A 20,933-nucleotide genomic window follows, 5' to 3' on the forward strand; every position below is an offset into this window, starting at 1 on the left:
ATAAGACTGATTTTTGTATATTGATCATGTATCTTGCAGCCTTGCTAAATTCATTTATTAGTTTCAGTAGTTATTTTGATTCCTTAGAATTTTCTATATAAACAATCACATCACAGGAATTCTCTGGTAGTACAGTGGTTAGGACTCCATGCTTTCACTGCTGAGGGCCCAGGTTCAGTCCCTGGTCAGAGAACTAAGATCCCACAAGACAAGCGTCCAAAAAAAAAAAAAAATTACATCACATGTAAATATTGACAGTTTTACTTCTTCCATCTGATCTTTATGCCCTTTATTGCTTCTTCTTGCCTTATGGCACTAGCTAGGATCTCCAATATAATTTTGATCAGAAGTGGTGGGAGTGGAAATCCTTGATTTATTTCAATCTTTAGGGAAAAGTAGTAAATATTTTACAACTAAGAATGATGCTGGTTGTAGGTTTTTTTGTAGATGCCCTTTATCAGATTGAGGGAGTTCAGGGCAGAGAATTTTATCTGTTCACTGATTTATACCAAATGTGTAGCATAATGCTGTCAGAGAGCAATTTCTCAGTAAACACTTGTTAAATGAATGAATGCGTATAAGATGCATGGCACAGTGGCTAGTAATTTGGCATTGGACTTTAATTAACTGTGTGATTTAGGGCAACTAATTTAACCTCTCCTCTTCCTTCTCTGTGAAATGGGGATAATAATGGTATATGTTACCTAGGGTTGAGGATTTAATGAGAGTATCCATGTAAAGGAAGAGCACAGTGTCTGACATGGTTAGTGCTCAACGAACATTAACTTTTATTACCTCACTTCTCTGAGCCTTATGTTTTTTTTCCTCTATAAAAGAGGGAATGTTCTAATCCTTAACGCCTAGGGTTATGATGGGGTTAAATGACATTATGCACATAATGTGCCTAGCACAATTCCTGGCACAGAGGAAGTCATTAATAAATGTTTGCTATTATTATTTACCAAGTCCCCTACCTATATTGAATGGAGAGACATGGAGATCTGTTGATCAAGGACCCAGTCCACTGGAAGCTCACAGCCTGATAGCAGGGACAGATAAGTATAGAAATTATTACAACACAGTGTAATAAGGGCATATATAAAGCCATCTGTGGACCCAGAGGCAGAAGCTGGCTGCTGAAATCTGACAGTTAAATCAGGTCCCTCTCAACTCAGACATTGGCTTAGACCTAAAAGGAAACAGTTGTTTATAGCAGGAAAAATTGGAAACAATCTAGGGCTTGGGACAACTTGTGGTACGTCCTTATAATGCATCAGTGTGAAGCTTTAAACTTGCTGTGGAATAGGGGATGGGAACTGGCTGGGGGCACCGGATGTGAATTACTTTTCATTAGACCACTTTGTAACTTGCATCTTGTACCATGTTCAAAATAAATAAAATTTTTAAAATAGAAAAAATTATACTATGGAAAAATATTCAGTGCCACCGGTCAATGTTCACGATTGACCGCTACCATATGAAAAAATTAATTTGTCAAACGGCAACCGTTTACACCCGCCTAGAAAAAAGGTGGAATAGGGGTACAACAAAATATTAGCAGTAACCGCTCATTGGTGGGATTAATGTTGAATTTTACTTTCTCCTCTGGGCTCTTCGAGATTTTGCAAAGTTTCTACATCACGCACCACGAGTTTTGTTTTGTTTTTTGGCTATTAAAGTTATTAACAAAAACTACAAGTCCCGGTAGACATAGCGCCTCCGACTTCTGAAGACCGGCCTTCCCCCTGCGCAATGAACGCTGGGATTCGAAGTCCAGCCCCAGAAGCAAGGTGGGACGCACAGTACCGGCACAGATGACAGAGGAGGGAATCACAGCTATTTCAACCAATGAACAGTGCGCACCGGACCTGAGTGGCACACGCAAAACCAATAGATGAGCGGCTAAGCCTGAATGACGTGCGCTTCAGCCTACGGGCGGCCCATGGGGCGGTGCGGTGCGCCGCGGCCGTAGTGCGAACCATGGGAGGTGGCTGGTGGTGGGCTCGGGCTGCCCGCCTTGCCCGACTCCGCTTCCGGGGGGCGCTGCTGCCGCCTCCGCGGCCCCGGAGCGGGGGCGCCCGGGGGTCCTTTGCTCCTGGCCACGGCCCCCGCGCTGGGGCTTCGCCGCCCCCAGTGTCCGAGCTGGACCGCGCAGACGCCTGGCTCCTCCGGAAGGCTCATGAGACAGGTCTGGGGCTGTGGCTGGGGTCGGCCCGGATGGGAGAGGGGGATCCGCATAGCCGAGCTGTCCGCGCGCGCGAGTGGAGGATGGTGGTGGGATTTCTGCTGGAAACGGGGCCCGGGCTCAGGGGGGAGAAGGGCTTCCGTGTAAGCGCAGGCTGCAAGAGCGCAGTCTGTCCGCATAGGAGACGGGCTTGTGGATGGGACCGTGGGTCTGGTTTATGGGGTGCAGTAGGGATTGGAGAGGTTGGTCGGGCCAGGACAGGCAGCCTTATCAAACTGCGCTGTCTGGGTGGGAGAGGCTTCCAAAGAGGGCTATGGGCGGGGGAGTTACCTACAAGAGGGGGCCTCGTTGGAGGGGCCAGTTCAGATTAAAGAGGCGACCACTCTGCATAAAGCGGGAGCGTGGAGCCCCACAGAAGAGGGAGGAAGTTGCGGATTAGAAGAGGGAACAACCAATAGAAGAAAATCTCTGGGCTGATTGGAGGGCGTGCTGCTCCTGGCTGCAGGGGGCGGGGCCCCATGTGGGCGGTGGGGTTCCGGATTGGAGAGGACTGGTCTTGTAGGTACAGGACGGGGTAGGGGTGGGGGGATTGTAACCCGACTAGTCCCCGTTAGTGCCACACCAAGGACTTGAATGGATGTGAATGACACCAAGGAAGAGCATACCCAGCAGCAGACAGTGAGGTTTCAGAAAACTGAAGGGGAAGGCTGGAGAGAGGCCTGGGGGAGTGTATGTGTGTGGGGGGTAACAATTTGTCGGGAGGTCTGAGGAAGAAGTGAGGGGGCACCCCTTGGGGATACACATGTGGGAGGACGTTGACCAAGATGACCTCTTGGGACCTTCCTGTCCGGTTCTGAAATTTTGATCTTAGATCCTCCGCCGGATTCTGCAGACTGTCTTGAATCTTTGGTGTTGCAGAGTTTGGGGTGGGGAGGGGCTCAGAGATGGAGACGAGAGAGGGTTTTGGGGGGATAGGGTTTGGTAGGCGGACCGCCAGGACAAGGTGGGGATTTGGGGCCAGACTGGGCGGTGAGATGAAGAGGCGCCCCTCAGTTTGACTGTCTGGGCTGGGGGGCTGCAGAGCAGGGTTTGAGCTGATGTGGATTTCTCCGCCCCGCCCCACCCCCTCCAGCCTTCCTCTCCTGGTTCCGCAATGGCCTCCTGTCATCAGGCATCGGGGTCATCTCCTTCATGCAGAGTGATATGGGTCGGGAGGCCGCCTACGGTGAGTGCAGACCCCAGTGTCGCCCCCACCAGGGAGTGGGGCGCTCCCTCCCCCACTGGGGAAGGTAGACTCCTTCCCCATCCCGTCACCCCCCCAGAGTAAACGTCGCTAGAACCCCTCATTCTTCCCCCACCGGAAGCTGCCTCACCTTCACTTGTGAGTGTCCACCTTCTACCCACCCCATCCCTACCTCCTGGGCACTGGACCCACCAGAGGGGGTGGCTCAGGGCAGGGCTTTGGGTCCTCATCCTTTCCAATCTAACTTCTCAACAAAGATGAGGGTCTCTGTCCCAGCCCCACCCCCAGCCTGGTCCTGCCCCTGCCCCTCCGACCTTATCTTTGCTCTCAGACCAGCCCCCCACCTCCAAGCCTAGCCACCCCTCCGATTCCTTCTCCTGTCCCCGACCTTGGCTCTGTACTGTCCCTGACCCCTACCCCGCTCTTGAGTGTGCCCCATCCCCTTTCTAACGCCACCTCAGTCCCGTGAACGGCCTGGGTCCCCAGGATCAGCCTCCCTGACGCCGGCCCGCACTCTGTCCCACAGGCTTCTTCTTGTTGGGCGGCCTGTGTGTGGTGTGGGGCGGCGCCTCCTATGTGGTGGGCCTGGCGGCGCTGCGGGGACCCATGCAGCTCTCGTTGGGGGGCGCGGCCGCAGGCGTGGGCGCCGTGCTGGCCGCCGGCCTGCTCTGGGCTTGTGCCGTCGGCCTCTACATGGGCCAGCTGGAGCTGGACGTGGAACTGGTGCCCGAAGACGACGGGACCGCCGCAGCGGAAGGGCCGGACGAGGCGGGCCGGCCGCCACCGGAGTGAGCTGCAGGGCCGCGGCCGCGGGGAACGGCTGGGCACCGGACTGCCGGGGCCCGAGGACCGGGACATTAAAACCTGACCCTTCCCTTGCTCCCGATTCTGAGTGGTGGTTGCTTTTGCGGGGATGCTGAGCGAAGGAGGAGGGTAGGGGCGGAAGGCGCTGGGGGGCACGCGGAGATACCTAAGAAGGAAGAAAAGGAGAGAGGAGCTCCTTGACCCCAGAGAGGAGCCACAGAGCGGGAGCAGGCCTTTAATTCACCGGGGCTCAGAGCCCTGGTCCCCACCCATCCCCCAGGTCCGGCCACGTGGGGGGCTGTTCCAGTCCTCAGTCCCCCTTCCGCTGCACCCTGGTGCCCAGGGGCCCCGGGTAGGGCAGGCCCAGCGTGGGGTAGAAGGCCTCGGGGAGGGTGGGGCCCGGGCCCAGCCTCTGCAGGTGCGGGTACACGAGGCCCAGTTCGGCAGGACCGTAGCGGATGGTGCCAGGTGCGCACAGGCCCCGCACCACGGGGGGCAGGAAGCCAGTGTGCAGGAGGGAAGGTGGGGGGTCCCCAGGAGGCGCCAGGCCCCACGGCCCCACCAGGTCCTGCTTCAGGGCACCTGCCCGGATGACGGACGTGAACTCGGGCCTCGTTGGGGCCAGGTGGCTGGACGGCTTCTCATCCCCACTGTCCTCCGGGTCTTCAGTCTCCCCCGGGCCGGGCTCCACTTTGATGGGTTTGCCCCGGGGCTGGGGGGCCTTGTCCTCCTGCGGGGGGATGGCCTCCTTTCCTTCCACTGGTGGCTCCGGCTCTGCAAGAGGAAGATTCGGAAGGGCTCCGTGTGTGCGCGTCCCCAGCCCTCAGCCTTCCCATCTGTGGAATAGAGCGGCGCCCCGTGGTCAAGACCCGTGGATCTCTGCTGGAGGGGTTTGGTCCCCTTAGGGGACACTTGGCAAAGTCTGGAGGCATTTTTGGTTGTCACAACTGGGAAGGAGGACACTCCTGGATTCTAGTGGGTAGACGTCAGGGATGCTGCTAAAATGCCCTACAATGCATGGGACGGCCACCACCACAAAGTGTGACCATGCCCAGATGCCAGAGGCTCATGTCCGGACCCAGGCTGTCCTCTGGAAGGAAGTTCCATATCTGCACTGGCCACCTATGGCCACCAAGCTCTGCAAACGTGGCAAGTACAACTAAGGAAATGGAATTTTAATTTTAATCTTACTGTAACTAGCCACAGGTGAAGCTCGTGGCTTCCGCACCAGACAGCACAGGTCCCAGAGGCCACTCGGAGCCTCCCAGGGGCTGGGGTGGGAGGTGGGCTCACCTGTGGGTGCTGGCTCCGGGCTGGACGTGTCCTCATGGGCCACGCTGGCCGGAAGCTGGAAGGCGTCCAGAGGTATCTGGCCCCCCTCGGCTTGACTGGGACAAGACAGATGGGATTGGGAGCTCAAATCCCGGGCCACCCAGCCTCTGGTGAGGGGAGACTCCCTCCTGCCTGCCAGTCCTGTGAGTGTAGACTTCCCCTCCTGCTCTGAGTGTAGACACTGCCCCCCGCCCCCGCCCGAGGCACTTAGGACTCATCCTTGGACCCCAAACTCCAAGTTGGCTTCTAGCCCAGCTTGGCCCCGTCTCCCAAGGCCAAACCTTTGCAGCCCGTGGCCGCCTGGGTGTCACCACCTAGGTGTCCCCCGGGTACCTCATGCTCATCTGACCTCAGCATCTTTCCTCCAAACCTGCTGCTCCTCTCAGAGGCTCAGACCCAGGCCCCGCAAAGCCAGAGATGCCAGATGGCCGCCTCCCCTCCTCCACCTGTGCTGCCTGGCATTTCCCAGGACGTGCCCCTGGCCTCCCATCCCTGTCTTGTCCCACAGACCTCCCTCTACATGGCAGCCAGAGTGGTCTTTCCAAGAAGCAGATTTGACTGTGACTCTCTCCAGCCCTAAACCCTTCCATGGCTCCGCAGTGCCCCCACCACCATCCTAAGCTTCGTCTCTCGAGACTCTACACTCCAGCCCAGAGCACCCCCTGGGGTGCTGGGTCCGGCTGTGATGGGTCCGGCTGTGACCCTGAGCCTTTGCCTGTGCTGTGCCCTCGGCCTGGAACGTCCTTCCCACCTCCAGCTTCTTTCCATCATCTGCCCTGCTCTGTGGCGGCCCTCCCCTGGTAAGAGCCTGCCATGGCTCCCCAGTGCCCCAGAAGCACCCTGGGCCTGAGGCCACTTCATATCTGCCTCCTTCTCCCTGGAAGCGCTTGTCACTCCGCCACTCACCCCTGGCCTCCTGCAAGCTCATTCCTCCTCCAGGCCTTTACTCTCACTGGACCCTGTTCTCCTTCATGTTTTCACCACCACTGCCCACATCTGTCCTTTTCTAGAAGCCCTCCCTGAAGAGCCCCCACCCGAAGGTGGGCAGAGCTGGCAGAATCTTCCGGAGGGAGTTCTGAGCTCCCTGTGGGAGAGGAGAGGGGCGCAAACCTCACCTGAGCACGTAGCTGACCCAGAGCACGTGGCGCTCTCCAGGGCTCTTCCCGCTCATGGCCACGGTGGCCACGGACTGTAGCCACACGAAGCCCCCGGCGCGCTGCAGCCAACGGTAGTAACCGGTCATCACCTGGCCCTTGTCCAGCACTGGGCCCAGCCCAGGGACCGGCGACACCGGAAGGGATGGGGTAGGGGCGGGATGAGGTGAGAGGGGCAGAGAGAGATAGGCAGTGGGAGAGAGGTGGACAGGGAGACGGGCAGAGAGAGAGCAACAGGGAAACAGGAAGGGTGAGACGGTGTGGAGAAGAGAAAGGCAAAGAACAGAGAGGGAGGCAGAGAGAGCCCGAGTCAGAAAGACGGAGCGGTAACCCGGCATCAAGGCCCCTGGATTTTGAAGGGTGGGTCAGAGCTACCTCACGGCTCCCCTTACTCCCCACGCCCCCATCCTCAGCCATTGCTCAGAGTCTCCTTGCTGCTCTTCCTGTGCTGAGTGGAGCCCCCAGAGGTGGCAGGAGGAGGGACTGTGATCAGCCCGGGAGAAGGACTTCCAGGGAGTGGGGCAGTGGGGGTGCTCAGGTCTGGGGTGAGGGGTCCTCACGGTCCAGGTGGCTTTGGCGGATCCTGGTTGCATCCTGTCCGTGGACAAACTGGTAGCAGCTGCGGCCCACTAGCTCCGAGGGCCCCAGGTCCATGTGGTCGCTGACTCTGAGGGCAGGGGGCAACAGAGAGGAGGGGAGAAGGGGTCCCAGACCATGGGGTGGGGAGAAAGATTCCAGGGTTGGTTCTGGAATCCCTCAGGGTCCAAACCCTGGCTCTGGAGTGCTCTGGGTCTCAGTTTTCCCCTCTGTAAAATGGGTGGGAGAATATTTAAAATAGTAGTTTCCCTCCTCGGGCAGCTATGGGCATTCAAGCAGACGGCACTCCTGGGTGTGGGGTGGCCCGGCCACTCCGGAGGCGCTCGGTGCTTGGAGACTCTTTCGCTATTTAATTTCCCCCCACTGCGTGGTGCGGGAGAGTGGATGAGAGAGATGAGAGGCCGGAGAGGCAGAGAGAAATAGGATCAGGGAAGGGCGGAGCTCTGCTGAAGGGAGGGCCTGGGTCTCTCGGAATCGAGCACAGCCCCGCCTCCATCCCAGAGGCCCCGCCCCAGGCCCCGCCCTAGCCCTGCCTTCACTCCCTCTTCCAGTTCGCCCTCCGCGGCTTTCCCTCCTCCCGCGGCTCCCCAGGGCCCCGCCCCCACCCCCGCCCCCGAGCTCCTCTGACTTCCTGCCTACCCCCCTCTCCCGTGCGCCCCCATCCTCCCACCTCAGCCCCCAACCCCGGTACCTGCTCTCACAAGCAAGGATGGTGAGACCCAGGCTGAGTCGGAAGACGATCATGTGTCCGTGCAGTGGCAGCTCAGCCAGTGGGGCCGGGGGCAACGTGTGGCCAAGGGCCACAAGGCCCAGGGCGCGGGCCCGAAGGCGACCGGTCACATGGATGACCTGCAGGTGGCAGGCGCGATCGGAGGAGGGCAAGGCGGGGCCAGTGGGGCGGGAGGACCAGGGGGGCCCGTGGACAGAGCTGGCGTGAATACAGGCGCTCTCCTTGGGCCAGGGAGGGGACCCGGGAGTCAGAGGCTGGGGCGGAGAGCTCACACCCACCTTGTACCCTGAGGCCTTGACGTGCAGCCCCCTCTTGGTGAGGGTGGATTTCATGCGGATGAAGAAGGAGCGCTCCTGGACCCGGGAGGAGGGGGGCACCTCGATGGGGCTGGCCTCTGGGACGAAGAGTGAAGGAAGGTTATGGGGTCCTGAAGAGGACACACACGGGCCACCCCTGCCCTCTACAGAGCTATCCAGACACAGGGTCATGGCCACAGTCACACAGACGCACCTATTGGTTCTACAAGCCCACTGACATCCTACATCAACCTCCCCTCCCAGCAGCACCCAGCCTGGTCTTTCTAAAGCTCAGATCTGACCCCATCCCTCCTCTGCTCTGAACCTGCCATGGCTCCCTAGTACCCTTGGGGGAAAGCCCAGCTCCTTCTCACCATGGCCTAAAACTTTGGCAAGAACTGCCTCCTGCTGACATCATCTCTAGCCACAACCTCCAGGTCTCAGATCAGACATCTCCTCCAGGAAGTCCTCCCTGACCCCCAGGCTGGGTCAGCTGCCCCTCTGGGGTCTCCTACCCCAGCCCTGCCCACTCTGGGTCATCACTGTCTGGGGACAGGGTCAGTCTCCCCCACTGGACTGTGAGCCCCGGGAGGGTGGGGCTGGGGCTCTTGTCACCACTGTGTCCCCAGCCCTGCCCAACCGAGGGCTGAACACAGAGTGGGGGCTTGGGCTATAGCAACAAATAAGCCACACAAATACAGATTATTCTATAAACCCTGTGAAATTGTCTTATAAATATGCTCACACCCAGATGACCCTGTGCCTCAAACTGAGGTGTAAATATAATCACGCTCCCTAACAGTCCCACACGTGTCACAAACATCTCCCCAAGCTTGCAAGCACTGCTGATAGCTCAGATGGTTTGGGTATTAAGCAAACTCCATATAAGAAAAGCCTATTTATGAGAAAGATAACCTCAGTCCCCCAATATCTCAGAGCTAAAAGGGTAATCTCCAACACCCTCCCCAAAATGGAGTGGAATTTTCCACTGGAGAGCAGAAGCACAGGCGCTGGAGTCAGACAAGCCTGGGCTGGAGTCCAGCTCAATCACTTACAGCTGACCTGGGACGCAACCTCTCTATGCTGTGCCCCAGGTTCCTCCTCTATAAAATGGAGATAGTCATAGCTCCTGCTTTGTGGGCTTGTGGTTAGGATTTAATAAAATTATGTACTTAAAGGCAGGGCACGTGTAAATGCCCAATAAGCACACGTTGTTATTATTATTTACCAAAGCCTGGTTCCATCTGTCACCCACAGGCACCCACCTCCACTCTGCAGCCAGAGGGGTCTTTCTAAAGTTCAAATCTTGGGGATCCAGGCAATCTTAGGGAGCCACGTCTCGCTACCTCAATTTAGACTCTGATTCATTTTACAAAAACTTGCTTGCAAAACTCTAACAAGAGTGTTTCTGTATAAAGGAGACATAGTTGGATACATTGTACTCAGCATCCCCTAAGCTACCCTCAGGCCTCTTTCTTTGGGGATGCTGAGAATTACCGATCTCAGGGGTATCCGCAAGCGAGGAGGACGAGGACGAGGAGGAGGAAGAGGAGGGGACGGAGGGCGGGGTGGGGGGTCCGGGGGTCGGGGCCCGCAACCCCAGTTGCTCCAGCACCTCGGAGTGGTCCCCCGGATGAATGTAGTCGAAGAGGCTGCTGCCCGTCAGCTCCACCTGCCGGCGAAGGAGGGGAATGCAGGGGGCGGGTGAGGTGCGCGCGCAGTCACTCGCCCTCCTGTTCTGCCACAGGCTCACTCGCCAGCAAGCAGGTGTGTGTTTTTAGTAGAAAATAAATATATATATATTTAAACCATTTTAAAGGAGGATAAAAACTTAGGCGCTTCCCGTGCCCTCCCACTTCAAACCCAGAGATTATTAAGGATTTTCTGCCCCTGCCTACAGTATAAAGAAGCTGTGTATGTGGTTGGGATGGGGGTGTCGTAAGCCTTCATATATGCAGCTCTTGCTTACTCACTCACCCCCATACAGCAAACAACTGCGCCCTGAAATGACTCACAGGATGGAAATCAGGACACAAGCAGTGGAATGGCTTTCAAACTCTTTAAAGAGTTAGAACCTTTTAATTAGACTTTACATTCAATTCATCCCTCAAATCTCTCACAGTAGTGCCCTTACCTCCACACCTTCCCAGTCCCCGCACCCATCTTCTCCCTGCTGTGTTTCTGTCCCAGCGTCCTCACTGGTCTTCTGGCCTTCAGTCCCCACGTACATACCCCTCCCTAAGTTACTCCCCTGACCATGGCCCTCCTCCTCTCAGAAACCTCCCATGGGAGGTGGCGCAGTGGTTAAGAATCCGCCTGTCAATGCAGGGGATACGGGTTTGAGCCCTGGTCCTGGAAGATCCCACATGCCGTGGAGCAACTAAACCCGTGCGCCACAACTACTGAGCCTGTGCTCTAGAGCCCGCGAGCCACAACTACTGAGACCACAACTACAGAAGCCCATGCACCTACAGCCCATGCTCCACGACAAGTGAAGCCACCGCAATGAGAAGCCTGCGCACCGCAGCGAAGAGTATCCTGCTCACCACGACTAGAGAAAGCCCACGCGCAGCTACGGAAAGCCAACGCAGCCAAAAATAAAAATAAAGTAAAATTTTTAAAAAAGAAAAGAAACCTCCCATGGCTCCCACTGCCCCTGGGCTTGGGGTCACATGCTTCCCTCTATCCCTCATTAAACACCCCCCCACACACACACACACACCAGCTTTGAGCCTTTCCCCCCACTCTTCCTCCCTCCCTTCCTCTTGTCCATATTCTCCCTTCAGGGTCTTCCTCCTCCAGGAACCTCCAACAACTCACGGAAGAGCTGCTCACGAAGGCCAAATACCAATGCACTGAATTTTCTAAATTTACCATTTGTCAAAATCTTTGTAACAATGATAAAAGTTGACAGCAATTTGTACTGATCGCATTGGCAAGGCCTAAGATGCTGCACAGAGACAAGACTCCAGGGCTGGGGGCTTTTGGCTTCTCTTTGCCCTCCTTTTACCTTTCAGCCACCAGCTGCAGGAGCTGGAACAGAAACAGTGGGTTGAAATAAAGGCAAAATGAAAACTAGTCAACTAAAATGCCACAGAAAATCTTCCAAGCTGGAAATCCCAAGCCCTTCTGGTACGAATTGCTGTAACCCTTTAAAAGTATTAAGAATAAACAAGTTTTGGTAAATATGGTACAGTTGGCAACCCCTCATAGGCAAATTTTTCTGCTATTTTGCTCTCTCCAAATCGACCTCTTACTTTAATAACCCTCCTCTGCCTGGGAGGAGGAGCCATGTTAGGTGCCATGTGGGGTTCCAAGGAACACACTTTGGGAACCAAAGATCCAGTCCTTTTTTTTTTTTTTTTTTTTTCATGCTGGGATGGTGAGGTCAGGAGAGAGGAGGGCCGGAAGGGAGATGGCAGCTGAGCCAGTCCAGGCAGGCTGCTGCGGGCCCCTTACCTGTGAGAGACCCAGATAAATGGAGACTGTCTCTGAGATGTAGAGGAACTTCCCTTCCTGGTTCAAGGCAAACACGAAGCCGTCCAGGGACTAGAGTGGGGAGAGACGGGGTCGGGGAGAGGAGGGCCTGGCATCTGTAAGAGGTTCTGAAATCTGGATCTCCGCCTGGGATGGATTATTCTGGGGTAAGGCGCTTCAGTGGCCCTGGGGGGAGCAGGAGGGGGAGCCTGAGCATTCTGCCTCCCAGTTCTGGGGCTCCCCTACGGGACTGATGCTGGAGAAAAGGGTGCGGTTCTCCCGAGACGGCCACCAGGTGGCAGCAAGGAGCAGCAGGCAGGGAAGGGGCCTCACCTGCAGGATGTGTCCTCCCAGGTGCTGCTCGAAGACTTCGGAGACCAGTGCCACGGGGCCCCTGCGGCCTGGGGCTGGGGGAAGAGGGAGGGGTGAGGCCAGGGCCTGTTGGCCCTATGAAGAATCGAATAGGTGGTGTGAAATAAAGAAGCATGGGGGGTTTTCCTGGTGGCACAGTGGTTAAGAATCCGCCTGCCAATGCAGGGGACATGGGTTCGAGCTGCGGAGCAACTAAGCCCATGTGCCACAACTACTGAGCCTGAGCTCTAGAGCCCGCGAGCCACAACTATTGAGCCCACGTGCCACAACTACTGAAGCCTGCGCGCCTAGAGCCTGTGCTCCGCAACAAGAGAAGACACCACAATGAGAAGCCCGTGCACCGCAACGAAGACTAGCCCCCCGCTCGCCGCAACTGAAGAAAGCCCACGTGCAGCAACAAAGACCCAACGCAGCCAAAATATTTTATTTATTTATTTAAAATAAATAAATAAATGAAAGAAGAAGCATGGGGAAAGGCCTGTTGAAGGAGGAGGGGGTGTTTGAGCTCAGACCTGAAGGGTGAGAAGGAGGCAGATAGGAGACAGAAAAGGAGAGAGACAGAGAGAAAGAGACATTGAGAGACAAAGACAGACAAATAGATGGACAGAGAGATATAAGGAAATAGAGAAAGAAATAAGGACGTTACAACTCAACAACAAAAGGATGAACAACGCAATTCAAAAATGCGCAAAGGATTTGAACAGATATTCTTCCAAAGAAGATGCACAAGTGGCCGATAAGCACATGAAAAGATGTTCAACATCATTAGTCATTAGCAAAATGCAAATCAAAACCACAGTGAGAGATCACTTCACACCCGCTAGGATGGTTCAAATTTTTTTTAAATAGAAAATAAGTGTTGGCGAGGATGTGGAGAAATTGGAACCCCCGTGCATTGCTGGTGAGAATGTGCCACTCTGGAAAATAGTTTGGCAATTCCTCAATAAGTCAAACATAGAATTACCATATAACCCAGCAATTCCACTCCTAGGTATACACCCCAAAGAATTGAAAACAGGTGCTCTAACAAATACTTGTACATGAATGTTCATAGCAGCATTACTCCTAATAGCCAAAAGGTGGAAACAACCCAAATGTCCATTAACTGATGAATGGATAAATAAAATGTGCTATATTCATAGAATGGAAGATTATTCATCCATAAAAAGAAATGGAGTACCGATCCATGCTACGACGTGAATGAACTTTGAAAACATTATGCTAAGTGAAAGAAGCTGAACACAGAGGCTACACGGTGTAGGATTCAATTTATATGAAACGTTCAGAAGAGGCAAACCCAGAGATGGAAGGCAGATCAGTGGTTGCCAGGGGCTGGGGGAAGGGGTAGGAGGAATGGGGAGGGACTGCTAATGGGACAGGGTTTTTGGAGGGTGATGAAAATGTTTTGGAACTAGATAGAAGTGCTGGTTGCACAACATTGTGAACGTGCTAAGTGCCACCGAATTGCACACTGTAAAACGGTGAATTTCATGTTATATAAATTTTACCCCGATAAAATTTTTTTTAAAAGAGAGAGGGGTAGAGACATATATAGACACAGAGAAACTGAGACAGAGATAGGTAAAGACAGAGAGACATAAAGAGATGGAGGGACAGAGGGAAACAGATGTACAGAGACAGATACAGAGAAAGTGGCAGGAAGACAGAGACGGAGAAGTAGACAGAAAACAGAGACACAGGCCGACCCATCCCCCGCAGTGAGGAGCAGAGGGCCCCAGACATCCATGCTGGGTGTGGGCAGAGGCCCTGTGTTCCTGGACTCTGTTCCCACCCAGGATGCCCTCTCTGACCCTGCAGAGATCGACCCCCGCAAGGGGTCCCTGCCCAGATTGGGGAGCCAGTGACCTCGAGGGTCCCCAAGCACCTGGTTCCTGCAGGGCCGAGGGTCCAGTTCTGGTGTTAAGCCCCAGGACTGTTCCTCCCTGGCTGTGTGCCCTGGGACCAGTGCCTTTACTTCTCTGTGCCTCAGTTTCCTCCTCTGTCAGGTGGGTTTGCTAATGAGCTGATCTCACAGGGGTGTTGAGCATTCAGTTGGCTTAGGGAACTGAAAGGGCCTACCAGGCGCCCGCATGCAGCAGGTGCTCTGAAACAGAGCTGGGATCAGTATTAATAGCGTGATTACTATTGTTATTTCCAGACCATCAAAACACCAGGCGGCGAAACGCCACCCCCTCCCCCCAATCAGGACGCAGCTCCCAAGCCCCGCCCCCAGCCCCTTAATGTTTGGTCTCGCCTCCTCTCCCAGGAGCACCCCCAGCATCCCCACGGCTGTTCACACCCTTTTTCCACCCCCGCCTGGAACTCCAGGAACAATAACGGGGTGTGTGTGTGATGGGGACCCCTCCCCCGAGATGCAGCGGGAACCAGCCGGGTGACAGGCGGGAACAATGCCGCCTGCTAATTGTCGCAATTTTCCCCTGTCATTTTTGCTAATTCCTTCATTTTCCCTCTCACAGGATCAGCCCAGGTCAGACTGAACGGCTGCAATTAACAGCCTTAATGGGCACGTCGGGAGGGGGGTGTGTATAGGGGGAGGGCTCAGCCACTTGCTGTTCCCTCATCCTTTCCCCGGCCTCTGTCCCCATCCCTGACTGATGTGTCTTATTACCCCCGGCCTCCCCCTGCCCCAAATCCACCAACTCCCTGACTCCTCTCTCTGTGTTTCCTCCTCTCTCCCACAAATACCTCAACTCCTGTGTCCGCCAGATTCAGCTGTGGGCCCTTCCCTACTCTCAGATCTGCCCCCTCCTCACATCCGGACCCCAACCATCATTCGCTCATTCAACAAACATTTGCTGAGTTTCTTATCAGAGCCTGCCTCGGCTGGAACAAAACTGTCCCAGCTGTCATCTTCCCCCACACACAGAGGGGGCGCTGAGGGGCCGAGGGGAGAAGCCAAGACTTCTCCCAGGGGTCCCCCTCCACCTCCCATTCTCAACTGCCCTGAGGGATTTGCTGCCCTGGGCTAGGGCAACTAATGAAGGGCTGGGACTTCATTAGCTTTGGAAGTCTGGGAGAGGGAGTCTCCTGCCATAATCAGAGTGCCTTGCTCCCTGGGAGCAGGCCTGAGGACTGGAGTGGGTGCATTTCTGGCTGTACTTTCCTCAGCTGCATCTGTGAAATGGGTCTAGGGCTGGAGCTGAATGGGTTCATGCATGCAAATGGCACACAGCCAGGTACACAACAGGTGAGTCCTGCACTATTCTTATCGGAATAAGCTCTACTTCAGGCACCTCTACCTTTTGGGGAGGCTTCCTTACCATCCACCTTGACCCTCGCTTTCTCCCACACCTTCACCCATATTCTGCAAGTCCTGAGGCTGGACCCTCACTGCATCACCTGAATCCGACCACCTCTCACCCCACTGCCCCCACCCTGGTCTAGCTGCCCCACCTCCCACCTGGACGACTGCACTTGCCTCCTCACTGGGCTCCCAGCTTCTGCCCTCACATCCATCACCTCTGTAACTCCCATCTCACTCGGGGTAACAGCCAAAGTCCTCACCACGGTCTGAGAGGCCCTGCAGGACCTGGCCCCTGACCCGCTGACCACTTCCTGCCTCACTTACTCCTCTCTGGAGTCCCTGACCTCACAACTGTGACCTGCATGTAGCAAGCTGATTGCTGCCTGCCTCAGGGCCTTTGTACTTGCTGTTCCCTCTGCCTGGAAAACTCTCTTCCCAGCTTTTCTCCTAGCTTTTGCTCCCTCACCTCCTTCCAGTCTCAGCTCAAAAGTCACTTAGAGAGGCCGTGCCTGACCTGTGAGTTGTGATGTCCCCCCTCCTCCCCTCACGCAGTTCTATAGTCACCCAAGAAATATTTAGTGACCCCTTACTGTGCCCCAGGCACTATTCTAGGCTCAGCACACAAAGTGCTGTAGGGGAGAAACACAATAAACAACAGAAATTAAAAATATATAGTATTAGATGATGATTAGTACTATGGAAAGAAATAAGGCAGGAAAGGAAGATAGGACATGCTGGGAGCAGGGGGTTGTCTTTTTTTTTTAAGCACCTACTATATGCCACGTGCTATTCTCTCTCTCTTTTTTTAAAGTCTTTATTGAATTTGCCACAATATTGCTTCTGTTTTATGTTTTGTTTTTTTGGCCCTGGGCATGTGGGATCTTAGCTCCCTGACCAGGGATCAAATCTGCACCCCCTACACTGGAGGGAGAAGTCTTAACCACTGGACCACCAGGGAAGTCCCAGGGTTGTCATTTTTAATAGAGTGGTCACAGGGAAGGCTTGACTGAAAAGCTCACATTCTAAGGGAAGGGAGTTCCTGGTGGAAGCCCAGCAAGTGCAAAGGCCCTGAGGTGGGAACAGGCTTCTCTGAACAGCAAGGTGGCCCATGTGGGGGAGGGGGTTGAAGAGGCCAGAGGGGTGGAAAGGTGATATCAGGGAGGTGGGGGGCAAGGGACCTACCATGTCAGGTGTGTAGGCCCACCTTTGAGGGCAGGGACTTTGTCCTGTTCCCTGCTGTGTCCCCAGCACCTAGAACGGTGCCTGGCACAGGGAAGGTATTCATTGGGCATTTGTTGAATGAATGACAAACACTGATAAGAGATCAAGGCTGTCTCCTCCCCAGACTTAGAGCCCCCTGGCTAGACTTCAACATCTGTCATCCCATTTCACTGATGGTAGAGCAAGGTCCAGAGAGAGGCGGAGACCTGCAACATAGGACCCATCCCTGGAGACCCACAAGCATGCCAAGGATGGTGGTTGAGAAGGTGGGCTCTGGAGCCAGGCCACTTGAGTTTGAATCTCAGCTGGGCCTCTTCTCAGTTGTGTGACCTTGGGCAAAGAGCTTCACGTCTCTGGGTCTCAGTTTTCCCCTTCTGTAAAATGGGAACATAGCATTGCCTCCCTCCGAAGATTTTTGAGAGGATTAGCAAGTGAATTTGGATGCAGCACTCAACACCGTGTCTGACTGGTATGTTACTGCTATTATTTTTGAGGAGAACGCGGGAGCCCCCTCCTTTACAGAGAGCTTGAGGCAGAATGCTTTGCTCTCTGACGGCAGCTAATTCACTGTCCTCAGTTTTCCCATCTGAACTATTGAAGCAGGTGCTTGGCCTCTTGTTGGGGTCCCGGGAGAGCAGGAAATGCTCCCAATTTCTTAATTTTGTGGGTACAGCGGGAGTCCACGCAGTTCCTCCCCCGCACACTGTCCTGCCCCTCCCCCTTCCCACGTACAGGCAGGGAGGTTGCTGAGGTCAGTGGTCTTGAATTAGCCATCCCGGCAAGCACGGAGGGGGGAGGCCGGACGCCGGTGAGGCTCTCTCAGCGTCTTCCCCCTTTCTCTCCCCGGGGCTTGGGGACAATAGACAAGATGTTTATCCCCCGCCGGCGCACATGTTGTTCGCGGTAATGACAGTAATCAGCGGCGCTAATGCCGCATTCTCTCCGCGCCAGTCAATTCGCCTAATTACCGCCTGGGAAGCCGGATTATTTAAATTTAAATGGTGATTTATTGCGAGTTTAATCAATGCTATTTTCTCTCCCCCCTCCCCCCTGAGACCAGGGCAGGAGGGGAATTGGAGCCCCTCCAACCCCACCTTAAGGACAACCCTTCGGGGGGGGGGGTGGAAGTAGCCGAGGGTGCCCTGTCCCTGTCACCTGCGACCTCAGATGAAGACGATTCTCTCTCTTCTCGTAATAGGAGTAAAGTAATAAAACATAAAATAAAAGTAATAACAATAACATAACACTTCTATATAATGAAGTCTGAATAATAATGAAAGTAGATACCTATCTATATATCTGTGTTTTACATATTCTATATTTTAACATATTATTGATTGCATTTCGTTATTGTGTCTTGGTCAGTAGGATGTCAGCCTGTCCAGGGCAGACACTTTTATGCAGCTTGTTTTCTGCTGGATCTCCAGGGCTCAGAACTGTAGCAGGCACACAGTAGATGGTCAATAAACCTGCAGGTAACCATTGATAACAGTGCTTGCTAGACATTGATCGTTTACTCTGTGCCAGGTGTGTTTAGGGTCTTTACACATACACATATTACCTGGTAGATCTTCTCCTCTTCTCAGCCCTGCGGGTGGGGGTGGGGCTTCATCATGATTCCCATTTCACAAGTGAGGCACAGAGAGGTGAGGCGACCTGCCCAGGGTCACAACGGTGGGGAGTGGCTGAGTGGGGACAGGGACCCCCGTCTTTCTGAAGCTCGCCATCTTACCTGCCATATTATCCTGTCTCCCTCCCGCATCCCAAACTGGGAATTCAGACTCTAGAGGTTCCCTCTGGGGTCCCTCAGGTCTGAGTGTGGGAGTTTCTTGCCCATTAGTGGATAGGAGGCCCAGGCTGGGTCCCCCCTGTCCCGCCCATGGCGCTGTGATAATCTCCTTTGTGATAATAATGATTCATTTTCCCTGATAACAATAAGAGCATTAACTGGTTGTATGATCCAGTGTGGCCAGGCCTGTGATTAGGTCAGAATTCATGAAATCGTCCCTACCTGGTGAGCCCGTTTTAGAGATGAGTAAACTGAGGCTTGGACAGTTGAAGCCGCCTGATAGGAACACACAAAAGGTCTGACTCCAAATTCTGTACTCCCTCAGGATGCAGGAGCTGGGAGAGAGCTGGTGCGCACCCTCAGATACCGGGTGCCCTGCACCGGGGGAGCGCGTCTGGACCCCCCCCACCCCTGCGCATGCGCACTCACCTAGGCCAACCTGCGGCCCCGCGGACCTCAACCCCCAGGGTGGCGCCCCGAGAGCGGCGAAGCGGCGCAGGCGGAGGTAGGTGACGCTGAGGCGCACGATGGACGCCTTGTCCAGCTGGCTGGAGATGGCTCCGGGCAGCGGGAGTAGCTTGGCCAGCTCGAAGAACTCCAGGTTCTCCTTTCCGCGCCTCGAGCGCGCCGCGTTACGGGACTTCTCCTTGCGCTGCGCCTGCAGGCTGGGCGGGCGGCGCGGAGGGGGCGTCAGCGGGGCCCGGGGACTCAGGGGTCTGGGGTTGGGGGACGAGCCTCGCCTCCTGGGGCCTCGGGAACGGGACGGGATGTTGAAAGTGGATTCAACACTCCCGAGGTGGGGCAGAGCCTGAGTGTGACTTCTACACCCGGCCGTGGAGCAGAACCTGGGGTGTAAATTCTGGGGGAAGGAGGAGGAAGAGGAGAGAGATAAGAATGTTGGGTAGGAATTCCGAGGAAGGGGGCTAGGAACAGAACGCCAGGTGTGTGGGGTGGGTGTTACAGCACAACCGTTGAGCAACTCCGGGTAAGAAATTCTGGCCCGAGGGGGCGGGGCAGAAGGTGAGTGTGAATCCTCCCGGGACACCGCCTTGGGGGCGGGACCACAGCCCGAGGGGCGGAGCTTTGCTCACCAGGGTCCGGGCGGGGTCTTGACCACAAACCCCGGCAGAAAGTCCCAAGGGACGCTGCCGCCGCGACCTCCCCCGCACCTGACCTCGCCTCCACCGCCACTGCTGGGGTAGGGGGCCGCCATCTCCGCGGAGACCCGCTCAGGCGGGCTCAGAGCAGCCTGCGGAACTCGAGAGCCGCGTCTCCTGCAGAGGGAAGGAGCGGGAGGCAGCGCTCAGCGCCCGAGGGGACAGGTGGGGCACCTGCTAGGGAAACCGAGGTCCGCGTGGGGCGCAGGGTCCCAGCAAGGAGCTGCGGCTAGATGCTGCCTCAGTTTCCCCTCCCTGGGGGCCCCGCTACACAGTCCGCAGCTCTCACTGCGCCGGGCTCTGGGAGAAGCTCAGGACGAGGACGTGCCCCGCCGCCGCCTCCCCCGCGCCGCCCGCTAGAGCGCCCGCCTCACGCCCGCGCCGGGCCGGCTCCCGCATACCAATAGGCGCACGCGGCGCGCATACGGATCCGACCGGCCCGCGCGCTGCGTGCCAAGCATGCCCAAGCCGGGAGGGGGGCGGGCGCCTCGCCGGGGCCCGGGCGTGCCCGGCTGCAGCCCCCAGAGCCCTCTGCCCCAGGGAATCCGCCCCCAGAAGCCCATCCCAGGAGTCCGGTTCCTTGCATCTGCCGTGCGCCTATTTCCCGGGCTGGGCTAAGGAGGTAGGGGGGACAGAGGCCAGGGACCCCACCCTATGCTCTGCCCAAGGACCACCCCCAGCCCCTCGGGGGTGATGCCACGTGTCTGGGCAGCCAAATCTCCGCAACCACAACTTCCTCCCCGAAGGCCCGGACATGCGAGCCTCAACCCCAGATGCAGTGGCCAGAGCCTCAGCCCGAGGACGCCCCCAGGATGGACCAGACACTCGGGGCCCAAGTGTCCTAGTATCCAGATCCCCCAGAACAAGGAACATGTTGAATTCGGTCTTCATTCCTCCAGGACTAGGCATTAAGGTTCCACCGCCGCTCCCCATATCCACACCTCCCCCAAGCCTCCCCAACCAAGTGTCCCGATGCCCTAGACCTTGGCGTCCAGATCCCCCAGCCCCCTATTTCTCCAGGACCCAACATCTGTGCGCCCCCTCCCTCAGCCTCGGGATACAGGCGTTCCGATGCCCTAGCTCCAAGCACACTGGAGTTCCGGTCCCCTTTTCCTCCAGGACCCAGGAGTTCCCTGTCCTCTCATGCCATCCCCCAGGCGTTCCCTACCCGCAGTACCCACAGCCTCGTTACCTGGCCACGGGTCAGGCTCCGGGCACGGCGTGGGGCCGGCCGGGCGGCGCAGCAGAGGAGCGGCCCCATAGACCCCGGGGCGGGCCGGGCTCGGCGAGTCGCGCGGGCTGTGGCGCTAG

The 20,933-nt window shown here is 56.0% G+C and overlaps 2 protein-coding genes across 2 annotated transcripts; one reads left to right on the forward strand and one right to left on the reverse strand.

Annotated features, from left to right (window-relative positions):
• Window positions 1-1,939: 1,939 nt before the first annotated feature.
• TMEM160 (transmembrane protein 160) lies at window positions 1,940-4,307 on the forward strand. Its single transcript, XM_060130668.1, has 3 exons — window positions 1,940-2,188; window positions 3,318-3,410; window positions 3,955-4,307. Exons 1-3 carry the CDS (start codon window positions 1,981-1,983, stop codon window positions 4,218-4,220), a joined length of 567 nt encoding a protein of 188 aa, XP_059986651.1. The 5' UTR covers window positions 1,940-1,980; the 3' UTR covers window positions 4,221-4,307.
• A 160-nt stretch (window positions 4,308-4,467) lies between these two features.
• NPAS1 (neuronal PAS domain protein 1) lies at window positions 4,468-19,678 on the reverse strand. Its single transcript, XM_060130863.1, has 11 exons — window positions 19,557-19,678; window positions 18,895-19,130; window positions 12,152-12,225; window positions 11,801-11,890; window positions 9,839-10,013; window positions 8,324-8,439; window positions 8,007-8,164; window positions 7,279-7,385; window positions 6,680-6,827; window positions 5,526-5,620; window positions 4,468-5,006 (listed from the first exon to the last, which is right to left on the reverse strand). Exons 1-11 carry the CDS (start codon window positions 19,676-19,678, stop codon window positions 4,543-4,545), a joined length of 1,785 nt encoding a protein of 594 aa, XP_059986846.1. The 3' UTR covers window positions 4,468-4,542.
• Between the last annotated feature and the right edge of the window lie 1,255 nt (window positions 19,679-20,933).

Source organism: Lagenorhynchus albirostris, chromosome 19 (assembly GCF_949774975.1).
Source record: "Lagenorhynchus albirostris chromosome 19, mLagAlb1.1, whole genome shotgun sequence".
Classification (NCBI taxonomy): Eukaryota; Metazoa; Chordata; class Mammalia; order Artiodactyla; family Delphinidae; genus Lagenorhynchus; species Lagenorhynchus albirostris.